Source organism: Periplaneta americana, chromosome 14, assembly GCF_040183065.1.
Source record: "Periplaneta americana isolate PAMFEO1 chromosome 14, P.americana_PAMFEO1_priV1, whole genome shotgun sequence".
Lineage (NCBI taxonomy): Eukaryota > Metazoa > Arthropoda > Insecta > Blattodea > Blattidae > Periplaneta > Periplaneta americana.
The window spans coordinates 128,553,029-128,569,744 of NC_091130.1; the positions used below are offsets into that span (position 1 = coordinate 128,553,029).

A 16,716-nucleotide genomic window follows, 5' to 3' on the forward strand; every position below is an offset into this window, starting at 1 on the left:
ACAATACATCTACATACGCCGATCACATAACCAATGCTAACCATACATACAATAACATAAATACGGACATGGAAATCCTATGCATACAACCCAAGAACAAAACTCAACACACTAGAACAATATGAAATATACAAGCACACTAAAACACACCCCGATCAAATTCTCAACACACAGATCAATTTCAGTACACACACACTATTTGACTCCACTCTTCAACACCTTTCAACAATCGAACACACCCACATAACAGGCAGAGAAGTTCGAGATGACGCCGTGATCTAGTAGGCTCTGAGGATGGTGCGTAAGCACTGAAACAAGCTGTAAGCCGGACAAATCGTACATAATTAACACGAATAAGTCCACTACTTAATCAATTAATTATATTCAAGTGTTAAAAGTAGTGTACACAAGGTTCAAGATTCAAAATGGATGAAATATTAATTCATCTGTAAACATAAGATGCCTAAAGAAATCATTATCTGCATATCCACCATTAATTATTACACATTTCGGTGCTGAAGTTGATGTATGTGACATGGTCTGTAGGTGTTAGAATTTGCAGCAGTTACAGGTGATATGGCCATATTTACACAAATACCAGCCAAACTGTCGTTATTATTCACGACTTGCATGTTACATAGATTTTTGGGGTCTACTATTGAATCTCTGATCTGACACACTTGAATGTTGCAGACTCTTGCCTTTACAGAGGTGCCCTGTCATCTGGAACTGCTCATGTCACCACCGAATGCTGAGGGATGGGAGATCACTTGCAAATTATTGCTTGAAGGCCTGTTGAAAAGAAATTCGGTATCTTATGTTACAAATTGCAGGATACGATGTTTTTTGCTTGGAAGTCTTCATTTTTGTACAGTGGTGTTGTCATGCAATAGAGAAGGGGGATAAAAACTTTTGCATATAATGCAAATCTTTCACAGCTGTTTTTTCTTGTCACATGTAGAGGACATACAAATATGGTTGCTTGCATAGTCATTTTGGCCATTGAAACACTGGCAGTTTTTTGTGTATAGTCTATAATATTTTTATAATAAAAATATAGAGTTATTATGGTCAGTTTGGAGTGGCGAAATGATGGTTGATATTATTTCTACTAATTTAATAATCTTGTATGCAGAGAGTTCAATACTGATATTTCTTTACAGGATACTAATCCACAATAATTTATGTGGATAAGAATATAACATACATCTGTATTATTTATGTAATATATGGAGTATCTCTCACTCACTTTTGTACTCAACGCCAAAAACTAAATGAAAAAATGAATAGGAATATTGGAATATTAAATAGTACTTCCATGTAATATTTTCACACATTTTGTACAATACCATTTTTCACTGCCTTCAAAACTGAATGTTGCATAGGAACAAAAAATACAATTATTATTTATTTGTAAATAATCAAAATATCACATTTAACATTTCCAAGTTTTAATCTCATATTTAAGAGTGCTTTAACTAAAAATCGCTGTTTTTGTGTATCTTCGTTCATTTAACATGCAAAGAGATCAGCAATGCAATTACAATGGTGTGGTGAACATCAATTCAGTGTATCAGATTTTATGTGTATATCCCAGAATGTAATTTCTGGGGTACTTTATCGTTTTTGGGAGACAGAATTGGAGACCTAATAGTGGATCAAATCATAAGAATACTCCTCGACAGGACCACTACATCATCATTCAAGCAAGAAAAACACCATTTGCTACAGCCAGACATTTACAACGAGTCCTTCAGAATTCCACTGGTCTTTAAGTACAGTATCATATCAAGCAATTCGCAATATAACATGGAAGATGATTTTACCTCCTGCAAACTATTAAGACACAAATTGATTGCCGTGAAAGATCAGCATGAATTAATCAGAGGATCGAAGAAGGTACTGTCAGAAAAGGTATTTGAGTTCCAGTACTCCCTCTTTAATGACAAATGATGGTAGAGATTATACAGGACTGTTTGTAATTGAAGGGTTCAGAACCATAGTGGGCCAAGCGCCATTTACTAAAACCGTAGAAAACAAGGGTTAAAATGAAGTTATTACCATAATTCAATGGAAACATATAGCAAGTAATATAAAGTATACACATTAAAACTCAATGATATGTCAATCTATGGTATTCACTTAACTTTAATCCTTGCTTTCTTCGTTTTTAATAAATGGTGCTTGGCCCACTATGGCTCTGAACCCTTCAATTGCATGTTCTGTAATATACGTAGTCCCCTTTGATAGTACAGATGCTAAGTTTGGACAGGTGTGTCCTTAGGCTGACAAACCCAACTTCATGTCATGCATGAATCACTCATAGGTAAAATATATCTTGAGATTATCAGGGAGTACATCTTAGACAAACATGATGCTATTGGTCAAGAGAATTTAATTTTTCTGGATAATGCACGCGCACATCAGTCTGCAATATTCATGAAAACTCTGGCAATTCTTCAAATCAAACATCTTCCATTTCCACTGCACTCCCCAGATCTAATTGCAATTAAACATACTTGGGATCATCAATTATAGGAGAACTTGCAGGGACATTATCCATATTGTTCAATGAAATATCCCAAGAACAAGTTAATAACTGCATCCAAAATATGTTATAGAGGTGTCACACTGTTATTAATGTGCGTGGAAACACAACTTGCTACTGATCCGACAAAAATCATGTCAATTTACTTCCATGAAGTAGTGATACTTAAAACAAATTCCCTTTTTTTCTGTTTGGTGATATTAATTACAAATACCTAAGAAAACTGTGCATTCTATAATTATATTTAACAATAAATAAGAGATGAATATGAATATGAATCTATGACGTAGTGCAGAGGGCGGCCACTAGAGGGAACCCAAAAGATGGAACTCAATCAGAGACAATTCTGTCCGACGTCGGGGTTGTATCCGGTGTGGCTTAGTGGATAAAGCATCAGCAAGTAGAGCTGAAAACCCGGGTTCAAATCCCGGCGCCGGAGAGAATTATTCTCCGTTCCATTAATCTTTCATCGTATGAATTTTTATTGTAATTGAAATGTCTCTGTTCAGGCCTGTATTTACACATGGGCCTGGGCTCAGAGTGGAAAATTCGTAGGGCAACAAAATTTTGAGAAAAAGAAAAGCTGAAAATAAATATTCAATGCACAAAAAGGAGTAGTGATTGTAGCAGTTAGCCACCCTTACTTGAATGTGTTCCACTTGCGATATTTTCTTGCTTCACAGATATTTGCTTTAGATAGTAGCATAATTATGTTAAATTGTTGTTACATACGCATAAGACTTTTTTACAGTTCAACTGTTCATTGTTTAAGATTTGCATATGTTAGTTGATGGGGGGCGCAAAATTTTTTCAGGCCCATGGGCATAGCACTACCTAAATATGGAGCTGTCTCAGTTCACTTTTGAATAGTTTCTCTTTTTTATGTCACAAATAAAAGTAATATTTTGTATTTAGTGTATTTTTTTTTGGGAGCAGAGACTTGGACTTAAAAGAATATAGAAGCAAAGAATTTTTCTCTTTTCCACGAATACGAGAATGATTCTGAGTCCACTCATCTTCTTACAAGTCCTGAAGACTCTTTTCTTGAAGGTAGAATAATTCGGTAAGATGGGATTCGATATAGATCATATATATTTTCTTTGTGCTTGGGCACAACAGACTCTTGTCCTGTTTGAGCCTTCATAGGTCTTACTTATACCATTTTTATATCACCTTATATTTTATATTCATTCCTATGGAGAATCTTTAATATACTGTTTTTGAAGTTTAATGTAATATCAACATTTCTTCACACAAATACTGTATATGCGCACACACATACACACGCATATATGTATTTATGTGTGTGTGTGTGTGTGTGTGTGTGTATATATATATATATATATACACACACACATACACACACACCAATAAGGCGTCACTCATGAAATAGTATTAAATTAAGAAAATTTTAAACCCTAAAAAGATTTTCATTATAACGGTGGTATACATATATTAATCTCAATTCTCTTTATTATACCCATATATAATTCAAACTTTCGAGGCATACAATTCTATCCTATTAATCATAAACTAGGAGATTATAAGGTAGCGTGACCAGTTCCTTTCTCCCTGTATTATAATTATTTATTGTTATTTTAGAATTATGTACTCTATTCGCTCAATTAAGAAATATTGAATCTGTATTTATTTCCATATTTTCTCCTTAAGCTGACGATAACAATTGAATGTTATTTAAAATATCAATAACATTTAGAATTCAGTGATTTTTAGAAAATAATATATATTTCATGGTATATTATGATTAGTTATTAAATTTTTATTTTAAAATGTTTGTTTTTTCAGACGCTATAAATGAAAAACAGCATTTGTTATTCACCTAATTTGAATATGTGGAAAGATTTCTGATAAATTAAATCTTTGTACATCACCAGCATCCTTATCAAACCTTTTCCAAAAACGTAAATGCTAGAAAATTCCATTTTTATTATAACTTAGGTACCGGTAATATGTATATTTTCATGAGATAATTTCATTGGTCATAAAATTGTATCATATTTTCTTCAATTACTGGTAATTATTTTGACAGAAGTAAACATAAAAACCAACACATATTTTCAATACATTATTGGATATTAATGATCTTATTGAAACATTCAGCTGATTATATTATTATTATTATTATTATTATTATTATTATTATTATTATTATTATTATTATTATTATTATTATTATTATTATTATTATTTGCAAAGCAGGACTCTCAATTTGCTGGTATTCTCCCAATGAAATATAATTATTATAATCGATATAGTAAAATACTGGAAGCTCGATTGAATACATATAACATGACTGAACTGACTTAAGCCTGTGATATTTTGTAATAGTTCATTTGTATTATTGGTATTATTGTTTCAGAAATATACGAGTCATCTTCCAATTGTGACTATCCACTCAATTCATCCAACACTTTCCAAGAGGTGAGAGTTCTTTATTGAAAGAAATATCATAATACGAAATAAACTTAAATATTCTTGTTGATGCGAAAAATTAATTTCAGCAATGAATTGCTAAAATACTTAGTTTTCAGTTATGAGCAAAAATATTGAGTTCATTTTTGTTCAATACAGTTGTCACAAGATTCAGGAGCAACGCTGAACAACCAATCAAAGAAGGCTTTGTTTAAATGTGTGAACTGCGGGAGGGTTTACGTACACCGAAGAAGTTTATGGCGCCATGTGAAGCTTGAATGTGGCAAGGAACCCATGTTCCAATGTCCTCATTGTCCACAAAGATCTAAATTGAAAGAAAATTTAAAGAAGCATATTTTTACAACCCATATTGCATCAAGAACCCAACAAATGCTCGGACAATAAACACATCAGTGTTGAAATTGTTATCAATGAATAATTAAAGTTCATATTTTAAACTACTCAAGTTACCTTTCTGTCTGGTATTTATTACTCTGATTTCATATTAATGTATTTGAACAGTACACGGGAAAAAACAAAGTCGCAGTTCTCATAAGGGTGATGCCATTCATTATATTAATGAAAAATGTTTCGGAATATGTATGATAAGAACTTTCTTGTGTTATTCCGAAGTGATACAGTGTTAAAAGTTGTGTAATCAAGATGTATAATCAAGAAAAATGTTTGTGTTTTTCTTATCAAAACTGGTAAAGGAGACTTATCACCATGGATACAGTAATCCTTTCCTACTTTTTTTATTACAAACAGCAATAAATTTTTCAGTAATAGGCCTATACTGAATTAGAAGATGACATTACCATTAAGAGAATTGCGACTTTGCTTGTTTTTCCCCTGTATTCTTCATTTGCTTTAGATGTAGTTTCTGATTGTGTTATTCCTTCTTCAGCAGACTTTGTCCATTGTATGATATGTTTGAATTTTGTATTACATTATTATAAAATATTGAAATGTATGTTTTGGATATTTTAATAAAGTGAAATTAACTTATTTCCTATGAAGGTAACAACACGTGAAACTGAAAAACCATATTTTTAGGTAAGATAAGAGAATGCTTCCTTATTTTGCAGCACTTGTGCATTTGAATATCGTATCAAATGAGCCGTTCAGAGCAAAAGTGGTGTACCATAAGTCACAAATGGATAATAAGGGTTAAAGTAAACCTTCTATAAAATACAGTGCAAGTTTATGCTCGACCATGCCGAAATGTAGTAATTATACACCTGGTAGCAGTCCTTTAATGCATGTCATTAAAGTACACCTACTCATTAAAGTACAGGTGTTCAGCCAATGACAAGTCAGCTTTGTACCATTATAAAACCGCAAGTATCGATTATTCTCGGATATGCAATCGAAAGAGAATTAGCGAAAAGTCGCGGAGGCTGGAAATCCAATACTGTTCTGTTACTATAATAATTAGCGTTAATTGTAAATAATATTCAAATAAATTCAATTTGTCGTCTCGTTTTTCAGTGTCGAATTCAATAATCAAGGTTAGCTATATCAAGTTTAACGGGATTACATCAATGTCAATGACATTATTGTTCCTCGGAAAAAATCAATACTTTCGCGTCTGCGCACATCTCACAATTCACGACCTAGAACAAGGTCACTTCCGATCTTGTCAGATACAAATAAAATGTATACATCTGAATAATTTCAAGTTAGAAATATGGTCGAGCATAAAAAGTCGTATGAAACTCACCTACAATGGTAATTAAGAAGCTCGTATGAAAATTATGAAACTCGCTTGCGCTCGTTTCATAAACATCCATACTTGCTTCTTAATTACTATCATTATAGGCTCGTTGCATAATGTACTATTATTCTGCACATAAAATATTATTGAGATTTTTTTTAGGAGACGTATAATATTGAATTTCGAGGAAAATAAATGCTTTCCTCACATAAGGTAAATTGTTTGTTTTGTTATGCTTACAGATATAGCTTATGCCCTTTCCAACAGAAGCGTATTTGAAAATCACCAACTGAATTGCACAATGATAAGTGAATAGATCATTATGAGAGTTTAATTATAAATAATTTTGAAGTAGAATATTATTTTTAAAATTTTTTTAAGGAGAATTTCATTATATGTAGCAGTTATGATTGAGTATTTATGTATCAGATACTGGTAGAACATTGTTAATTAAATAATAAATAATCTAGTGTAATATAATTGTTGTTTCAGATGTTTATGAGTCATGGTCTGGTTATGAATATGGAGCTCCTTCAACCACAAATATGGGTCATATGTTTCCCTCTAATGGTACTATGACTGCGGCACAATTAATGGATCAGTTAGAAGAGGTGAGGATTATAGAATTACGTTTCAGAATTATCTGTTTGTGATATATTATATTATTCTGTTTATAGAATGATTATGAGTTGGAAGTTTTTAACTTTATTTATTTTTTATCCAAAAAAGAGGACATATTTTCTATAATGACCCGAAGCTGAGATCATTTTCAAATTTTACTATTAGCAACTAATTTCACTACCTCCTTAGCATGCCAACACTGCAAACATACAAGGGAAATGTTAGTGCTAATTTTACCACAATCTATAAAAACAAAATTTTTTCATCTATTTATTTGGCTCGCTCATCAACCTTCTTCATGTAGAGGACACAATGAAAGGATGATATGACAGTAATTACATAATACATTAGTCTAAAATTAGTGCGTCTTTATTTAATTTTCTCATTTATATTGAAACTCTGTTATTACAGATACTTGTAGTTTCATTGGTTACTGTGTATTAGTTGTACCATACTTTAATAACAACCAAATACTCGCCTTTTTTAAATATCTTCTCTTATTTTTACGCAAAATTTAATCATGTCTTATTAATTCTTTGTGCTGTTCATGAGATTTCTTTTATATGTTTAAAATTCACTGTGCTCCCAAGAGCTCGCATACTATTGCTAGTATCATCATCTTTGCTAATAGAGGGAGGTTAGAATTTGAATGTTCAGTTTTTGTTACAGGCCTATATTTATCTATCCAACTTATATTCATTCAATATCAATTGAGCCATTACAACTTTTATGGGAATAAAATAAATTGAATAACATTTCATGTAATGAATGTTATATTGAGTATTTTTTTTACAGATGTCTCAGAATTCGATAGCAGGTTCCAGTGTTCAGCCATCTCCTTTATCACAGAAGGTGGGAAAAAAAATGTTTAAGTGTACAAAGTGTGGAAGAAGCTATTCTCATAGAAGAAATTTGTGGCGACATTTGAAACATGAGTGTGGCAAAGAACCACAGTTTCAGTGTCCTTATTGTCCAAAGAAATCAAAACTGAAGGCTAATATGAAGCAACATATATTTACTCATGAGAATCCTTTTTCAAAACAGAAAAAAGGAATGGAGCAAAATACATTTTAAATATTTATATAATAGTTATATCCATCATCATTCCTAGTTTCTTTATCGGTTATTTAAATGTAGTACATCTATTCATACGACATTACGTCTGGAATGTTTTCATTGAGTTAATTCATGTGTGACTTATTTCATAATCTCTGCATCTTCGATTTTTGTGCTGTATTTTAAATAAATACAATAAAGTTTCAGATATAATAATCATTTCTTATGCCAAAATAAGGTTTACATTTCCACTTGTTTTTTGTTCTCTTCACGTTACCATATTACTGGCAGAGAATTTATCAAAATAAATAATGGATCGGTAGTTTATGTTGCATGTAAACGAATGTTTACATTCTCGACCAATATTAATTTAAATAGACCAGTGATTTCAAGCATTCTCCCATGTAGGAAAATACAGTTTAATGCATTCAACTCGACTTTCGTTCAGCAAACTACACTGTACATTAGTTAAACACTCTGTTGTTGCAGTTTCATTTTTTTAATCTTTGCACAGTATATCTTGTCATTGAACTCTAGAAGGATGAAGAGATATAAATAGCATTGATCATTTGGGAGGAACACCACATATACTATCAATTAGAAGAAAGGTTTACTGTAAGAACTAAGAAAATACAAAAATTATCAATGTTCTGATAGATTACATTAATTTTCTCTAAAATTAAGGTAATCTACATGTAGATAATTTATTTCAACATAATTGCAAAACATTGATTGTCTGTTTGCATATACGAGAATCATTTCATAAGTCATGGCAGCTATGTTATATCAGTCAATAAAGCTGCAGGGATAGAAATTCACTATATGCGATTGAAAGTCACTGGAATGTCCTTTGCAATGCTAGTACCAAATTGGGTCTAGGTACAGGAGGTAATGGGTAAGGGAAATTGAAAGATGCATCAATAGAAAACATTGTTTTATTATGCACAAAAGGAAACAAAGTACATTACTCACAGCTAACACCCGTCAGAATAATCTCCAAGCCTTTCACATATCTTTGCCAACAATGATGCAGGCATTGAATACCATCAGCTGTTTGCGATTCGTCTATGTGTACCATCTTTCATCGAAACGCTAAGATGTCATCCCTTTTTGCAAAATGCTTCTCATGTAGCGGCTTCTTCATTGTGGAATGAGATCAAAATCACATGGACTGAGGTCAGGCGAGTAGGGAGGATGTTCCAAGATCTCCCACCCCCACCGCTGCAGAAGGTTCCTGACAGGAGCTGCATTGTGGGCTGTTGCGTTATCATGGAGGATTATGGCATTGTCCAGCAGTGCTGGATATGTCGTCCGAATTGTATGACATCCATGTTTGAAGGCCTCCACCTACCGTGCAACAATTCAGTAAGACAACACACTATCACCCAATGCTTCTCGTAGCTCAGAATGACGCTGACGAGCATTTCTGTCACAAAGAACTGAAATTTTTTATGTATGGTCGCTGTTCAATTTTACTTTCATCTATCTTGGCGCACAGCCTCTAGCATACTAACTTTTGTATGTGCTGTCAACTAGCCACTAATGGACACAGACGCGATCTGATGGTGGCATCCTGTACAGTGTACAACAGGTTTTCAAACGTGTATACTGAACTAACCACATTTTCAGTTATTCGGGAGATGGAACATAGTGACCATGACTTATGAAATGACCCTCGTAGGTTTTGTTGTCAGGCTGTTGAATAGATTTTAGATTTTGTTCATACTCACTAGATACATTTTGTTCGTACTCAATTGAAAAGTTTGACCTTATTATCTACAAATACCTACTCAAACAATAATATTACTGAATTTAAATACTATTATAGTCACAATCATGCCATGGTATGAAAGAAAAATTTCACAACCTCGAGCGGGAATCGAACCTGCGACTTCCTGTTCTCCGGTCAGGCGCTCTACCACTGAGCTATCGAGTTTTCATTAATATGTCACATCAACGGACGTGTATACGTCACCAAACATCGTAAGATGAAGATTACATTTGTAAAGTTTCTTTCAACCCATAAGCAGTGCTGACTAGATCAGACGCTATGGACAGTACTCTATAACAGAGTCGCCAGTATGAAAGGATAATTCCAAGCCTTTGGCGTGAGACGAACTCGATAGCTCAGTGGTAGAGCGCCTGACCGGAGAACAGGAAGTCGCAGGTTCGATTCCCGCTCGAGGTTGTGAAATTTTTCTTTCATACTATGGCATGATTGTGACTATAATAATATTTAAATTCATTAATATGTCACATCAACGGACGTGTATACGTCACCAAACATCGTAAGATGAAGATTACAATAATATTACATTATTCGAAACCTTTGCAAAAGTAACAGAACAATGATTTGGTCAGAACGAACCCTGAGTATTTCTTTTCGGTATTCCCTCAGACATAAGAACAGTCATGGCAATACAATATAACTGCACATCTCCAAAAAATTCCGTATTATTTTAGCAGTTTATTTCAATGTTAAAATATACTTCAAATCAGAAACCTATTTTGTGAAGATTCTAAAGTCTACTTATTATAAAAATTAAAATAAACCAAGTACTGGTTCTTTAAATTAGCAGCTTAATAGCTTATTGAGTTTACGAAAAATGCTGTTTAATATTACTAGGAACTTTGGGTTTACTCAACTTCTAATAGAAATGAGAACTAAGTGCATTTTCTTTGGGAGTCAAGACAGCCAGCACGTAGAACTGACATGTCAATTATCTCGTGAGATGGGAGTCTTAACATTCCGCCACTCTTAGCGTCCTTCTGGACCTCTAGTGGGATAACTTTGCTTTTCCGGCGAATATCATCAGCAAAAAAGATCATTTAAGGGGAGAGGTACACCATTGGCCTGCAAAAATTTAGTGAAATTCATTATTTTTTATATCTCAGCTACTGTAAAAGCTAAATGAACAAAACTTTTCATGCTTAATATGCATATATTACACTTTATAAAACACTATTCAGAACATTAAAATAGCTAATAATTATCTGTAAAAATAATATCAAATTTGCATAGGTAATTTTTTATAACCATAAAGCATTTACATAATAAAATCTACAGTTAATTAAATATCTGCGTGATTCTTTTACATAAATATCTAAAGACCTAGATAAACAACATAGTCTAGGATCTTTTACCTATCCCTTCAGAAATATGTTTTCTTAATACAAGAACGTTAAAATATATATATATATATATATATATATATATATATATATATATATACCTGTATTATATATATTTTTTTCTTGAAGCATAAGTAAAAGATCCTAGACTATGTTGTTGATGTAGGTCTTTAAAACATTCCAGTAAAAGAATCATCAGATATTTAATTAATATTGTATATTTTGTTATGTGAATGCTTTAAGGTTGTAAAAGATGATGCAAATTTGATATTATTTATATATATATATATATATTATTAGCTATTTCATTATTCTGAATAGTGTTTTATGAAGTGTAATGTATGTATATTAGACATGAAACTTTTGTTCATTTAGCTTTTATAGTAGCTGAAATATAAGAAAAATGAATTTCACTAAATTTTTGCAGGCCAATGGTGTACCTCCCCACCTTAAACTTGGATAAATGCAAACTCAGTCATTTGAAAGAAATTTCCATTACTTAGTTAAATGTGACTAATATAATTTCATAATGAGTAAAATTATGTTCATGAAGTTTGTGCATAAACTGCTTTATTTTTATTGATAGGTATTGAATAGAACCAGTACTATCAAAATATAAAAATCTATTGAATAATTCATTATATTATACTGAACTCAATTTCAATCCTGTTGCTTGACGGCTATTTTAACAAGAATATGTCAGAAAATTCACAAATTCGTCTCTTATGAAGTTATTCTAATATTAAATTTAAATGTCTGGAATTATCAGCTGAAAAGTTCCTAAGGTACATGGCTTTTATTGTTGATAAACTTTCATTTAGTTGACATTGGACTTATTTCCTTCCCAACAGATGTCTCAGTATTCAGTCATGGAAGTCGGAACTCGTAGGCACAATCATAAACGGAGGTTGGGAACAGAGTCCTTTCAATGCGAGAACTGTGGAAGGGATTATGCACATAGAAGAAATTTATGGCGTCATCGAAAACTTGAATGTGGAAAGGAACCTACATTCCAATGCCCATATTGTCCCAGAAGAACCAAACAGAGAGGTCATTTAAAACTACATATTACTATGGTACATAAGATACCTAATCTTGAGAGCATTTGTCAAATATAGATATCAAATTCTGTGATTATTACCAGTTTGCATATTTGTATGTGAAGTTTTTTGAAGATCCGAAATACATTTACCAACCCTTTCACAATTGGGAATTTGAAAGTTCTGTAAACTGTGAACATATACCTTACTTTAATTTTTCTGTGTTAATATTTTTCTGTCCTATGTTATTTATTTTGAATTGAATTAATAATTTCAGTCTGTTACATTTGATCGAAAACTTATTTTTTTGTCTTATTAATAATAGCTATTACAACAACACTAAAAGTAAATAGAAGCATTGGTACTAGTAATTATTAATACGCATTTTTAGTTGAAATAATAATAATCAAACTCTCTTGTATGAGTAAAGTTCTAATGATGTTCTTTATTACAGAGTTGTTAGTATTGTATGTTGAGAGTTCGACTAATTTTCAAAAAATATTTAAAAATATATATATTATCAAAAAAGAATGTGTTCAGTTAAGAAGTCACAATGCACTGAAAGTAAGTTCTCTTCTTTGGTAATTAAGTTAAAAAGAAACTAGGTTATTGCAATAATTTAGAATTGTTTTAAATATTTCCGTTTCTGTAGAGATTAACAAGATACAGTGTTCAGACCCAATCTTGGGACAATGTCCTTTGTTCTAATAATGATTGCCATATTTAATAAAAATGTGCAGAACATAATATACAGAGAGAACTTCCTGAAATTTGTAGAGTAATAATGGTTGTTAGAAACTTATGTACAAAAGTGGAAATTGTTTATAGATAGATTCTAATTGTAATTCTTAGGTGTAATTTCTCAAAGAATAGATCTATTGCTATTGTTTTGATACGTTATAAGAATAAATCTGTATTGCACAAAGAATATCACTTGGAAAATCTGACGGAATAAGGAGTTGTTTTGACACCATGTATGTGATAAACATTAAGGCTGTGTTAAACTCAATTTAAAAGTTATATTATTGTTTTGTGAAAATCAATTGTCCGAAACAGGCATTGAAATGTGATTGTAAACTAATTGCGTATGTGATAATTATTATTACATGTTAAATCCACATGAGTACCAGTAGTTCTTGTATAACTTTTGTTCTTAAAGATTGTAAGGAGCTATAATTTTACGGTTTTCTTCAATATTTCAGTTATTGATTCATGTCTGTCACTGAGATTTCAACTTTTATGTGGAAAATACACTTGATATTTATCTATAATATGGTATATTATTACCTACCAAGTATAAGAATGACTTGAGATGTTACACATTATAGATACCAGTACCGGTATTCACATGTCCAATATTAAAGTCGAGAAGTTGAATAAGACACCTCGTTGAAGATGAAGGTTAAATTAGAATATGAAATGCATGAAAAGGAAGTATTTCATGCATTATGTTCTGGTAAATTCAGGCCACTTGCATGATCATGACATTTGTGTTATGATTAAATATCGGGCCTTAAGATATATTATTTTTTCATGAAAAGCATGTACCTTTCATAACCAAACAATACCAGTATTAATTATTGATTTTTATCGTAATTACAATATGTTAGTTTTATGTTATGTAATATTGTTATGCCTGTAGCTGTTTATTTTTTGCTACCATTGTCACTCAAAACATTCACATAATGGAGTAGGAAGTTCGACATAGTTGCATACTCCAATTAATATTGAAGTCTGTTTAAGTATTAAATAACTTTCTACTGACAGTGCAGTTTGTGTATTAGAAGTATTATAGTGTCAAGAATGGCATTGTCTGTTTTCACTTACTTCGCATTTTTGATCTCATCATATTTAATATACAATTATTGAGAAGATGTGCTATAAGAGAATCTGAATTTTGTCTTCATGAAGCACATGAAAAAAATTAAATAGAAAGCAGGAAAGTTTCAACTTTAAAATACACAATAGGTTAATTTGTAGATGTTAAGAAATCATTTTCGTTGTACAATGTTTCCACCGATACAATGCAAAGTTTGCACTTGAAAAAGTTTGAAATCATTTTTGTTCACTATTATGCTACAACTTGTGGAATATAATTGTAAATTTCCAAGCACTGTTACTTGCAGAATTCACCAATGTAACAAATGTAATGTACTTGATTTTGTAATAAAATTTCAAGCTACTGAACTATTTATATTATTTTATATTATGAGCCTAATGTAAAAATAGTTAAAGCATAAAATACCATTTGTTTTCTTTAGCTATTTTTGGCGTCCAGGTGTAATTTTCTCTCGTAGTTATGCTATTAGTGTATCTGAGATGTAGTAACGATACATCTCAATTGAATAACAGCTTTGGTTTGCAATTATTTTATAGTATGTTTAAATGAATACACTAAATGATTTTTGCTTTTCATCATTAACAATTTTACTAGCATATGGACTGAACATAATAATTCGCAATTATCTTAGTCCGTACATAGTTTTACCGGTATCTATTAATACAGAAATACTAATTAAAAAAAAAGAATCTAAAGGACTTAGTTTATTTTCAATTTATTTTTATTAGTCTAGTCTTATTTTTGTATAAGAATTACAGTTTTCAGTATATTTTCTTAATTAATTCTTCACCTTACATTGCCTTTTCATTGTTCTCTAAATTGTATTATTTACATGAATGCAATAGTGATAATGAGATTTCTATATTATTCTTTAAAATTTTAATGCTTTGTACACATTGTACGTTAAGATATCTAATTATTTCTAATTGCTTTTATTGTAGCTTGTTCTGGGTGATATTTGAAAACTACTGGTACCGTGAATATCATTAATTGTATTGAACTCTTTTCTAAAAGACATCATGATCATAATAAGACTCTGAAAGTAGATTCTTTGAGAACTGTATGTTAATGTACCTTAACAGGAAAATATTACGTGCTTAGCATGAGGATTTAATAATTTTTAAGTAAATGAAAGATACCGGTACTTAACTTGACATTTGTAAAGGTTAACAAGTTTGTTGAAATATTCTTCTATTTGCTGGTCTTCCTCAATTTCGTCTTACAACTTCTTTATAATCCACTCTCTCTTCAGAAGACTATCTTCTGTCAATCTCATGAAATATGTAAGGTAAAGGTCATGGAGGCCAAAGGATAGCAGGAAGTTAAGGATCTTGCCTTTGCAGACAGTTGAAATTAGTAGAAAAATGGATGTCAGATTACGATTATACAGAATGTCCCATCTATCTTGACCTTACTTAGTTACTTACTTACTTATGGCTTCTAAGGAACCCAGAGGTTCATTGCCACCCTCACATAAGTCCGCCATTGGTCCCTATCCTATGCAAGATTAATCCAGTCTCTATCATCATATCCCACCTCCTTCAAATCAATTTTAATATTATCCTTCCATCTACGTCTCGGCCTCCCCAAAGGTCTTTTTTCCTCTGGCCTCCCAACTAACACTCTATCTTGACTGCCCAAATTAACTTGTATGCAAGCACCAAATGAAAAATTGTTTAATACAAAGGGGGAAATGATACTGATGGGGAGATAACCTTGTAGCATTATTTATTAATTAGATAGAGTACTAACGTTGTTTTTTTAAACAGGACTATGTATTTATCTTCGGAAAATGTATTATTTGTCTTTCTTGTGTTACATTTTTTATTCCCTTCCAAAGCGATATAGTGTTAAAAGTTGTGTAATCAAGATGTATGTATTTATCATTCAGTATTTCAATTAAGCTCGTCAAGACCTGTTAAAAATGTATCATAGTGGATCATTCTAATAAACAGAACATTAATAAATGGAATGTTATGTGATGCCTTGACAGCGTGGTTCCTGTGCGAAATAATAATAATCCGTGGTGCTACAGCCCACAAAGGGCCAAGACCGACCAGCTGGCTGCTGGCCTCACGGCCACATGCCGAGGCAGAGGTAGACGATCATCCAACCAGAATGGAGGTATCGTGTGGTTAACACGATGAGCCCCCCAGCCGTTATAGCTGGTTTGTGTAACTGGATTTCGCTATCTATCATAGCTCTCCAAGTGCATCACGGTGCTGGATGGGCACCAGTCCCATACACTGGCCGAAATTTCATGAGAAAATTTCTTCCTCCATGAGGACTCGAACCAGCACGCATTCCGTAATGCGAGTCCTAGGCAGGA

General features: G+C 32.0%; 1 protein-coding gene across 16 annotated transcripts in view; it reads left to right on the forward strand.

The window, feature by feature from the left end:
* Positions 1 to 16,716, forward strand: part of LOC138713728 (longitudinals lacking protein, isoforms H/M/V-like) — a 614,547-nt gene that overhangs the window by 417,582 nt on the left and 180,249 nt on the right. The window contains exons 5-7 of one of the 16 annotated variants that reach the window (XM_069846051.1): positions 7,191 to 7,309; positions 8,115 to 8,171; positions 12,359 to 14,672. The exons of 14 other annotated variants lie outside the window; for them this stretch is intronic. In XM_069846051.1, coding sequence (XP_069702152.1) covers positions 7,191 to 7,309; positions 8,115 to 8,171; positions 12,359 to 12,625 — 443 coding nt within the window. In that variant the 3' untranslated portion in view covers positions 12,626 to 14,672. Of the gene's footprint in view, positions 1 to 4,928; positions 4,991 to 5,140; positions 5,402 to 7,190; positions 7,310 to 8,114; positions 8,172 to 12,358; positions 14,673 to 16,716 lie in introns of those variants that run through there. One more of the 16 variants, XM_069846080.1, reaches the window with a different exon arrangement.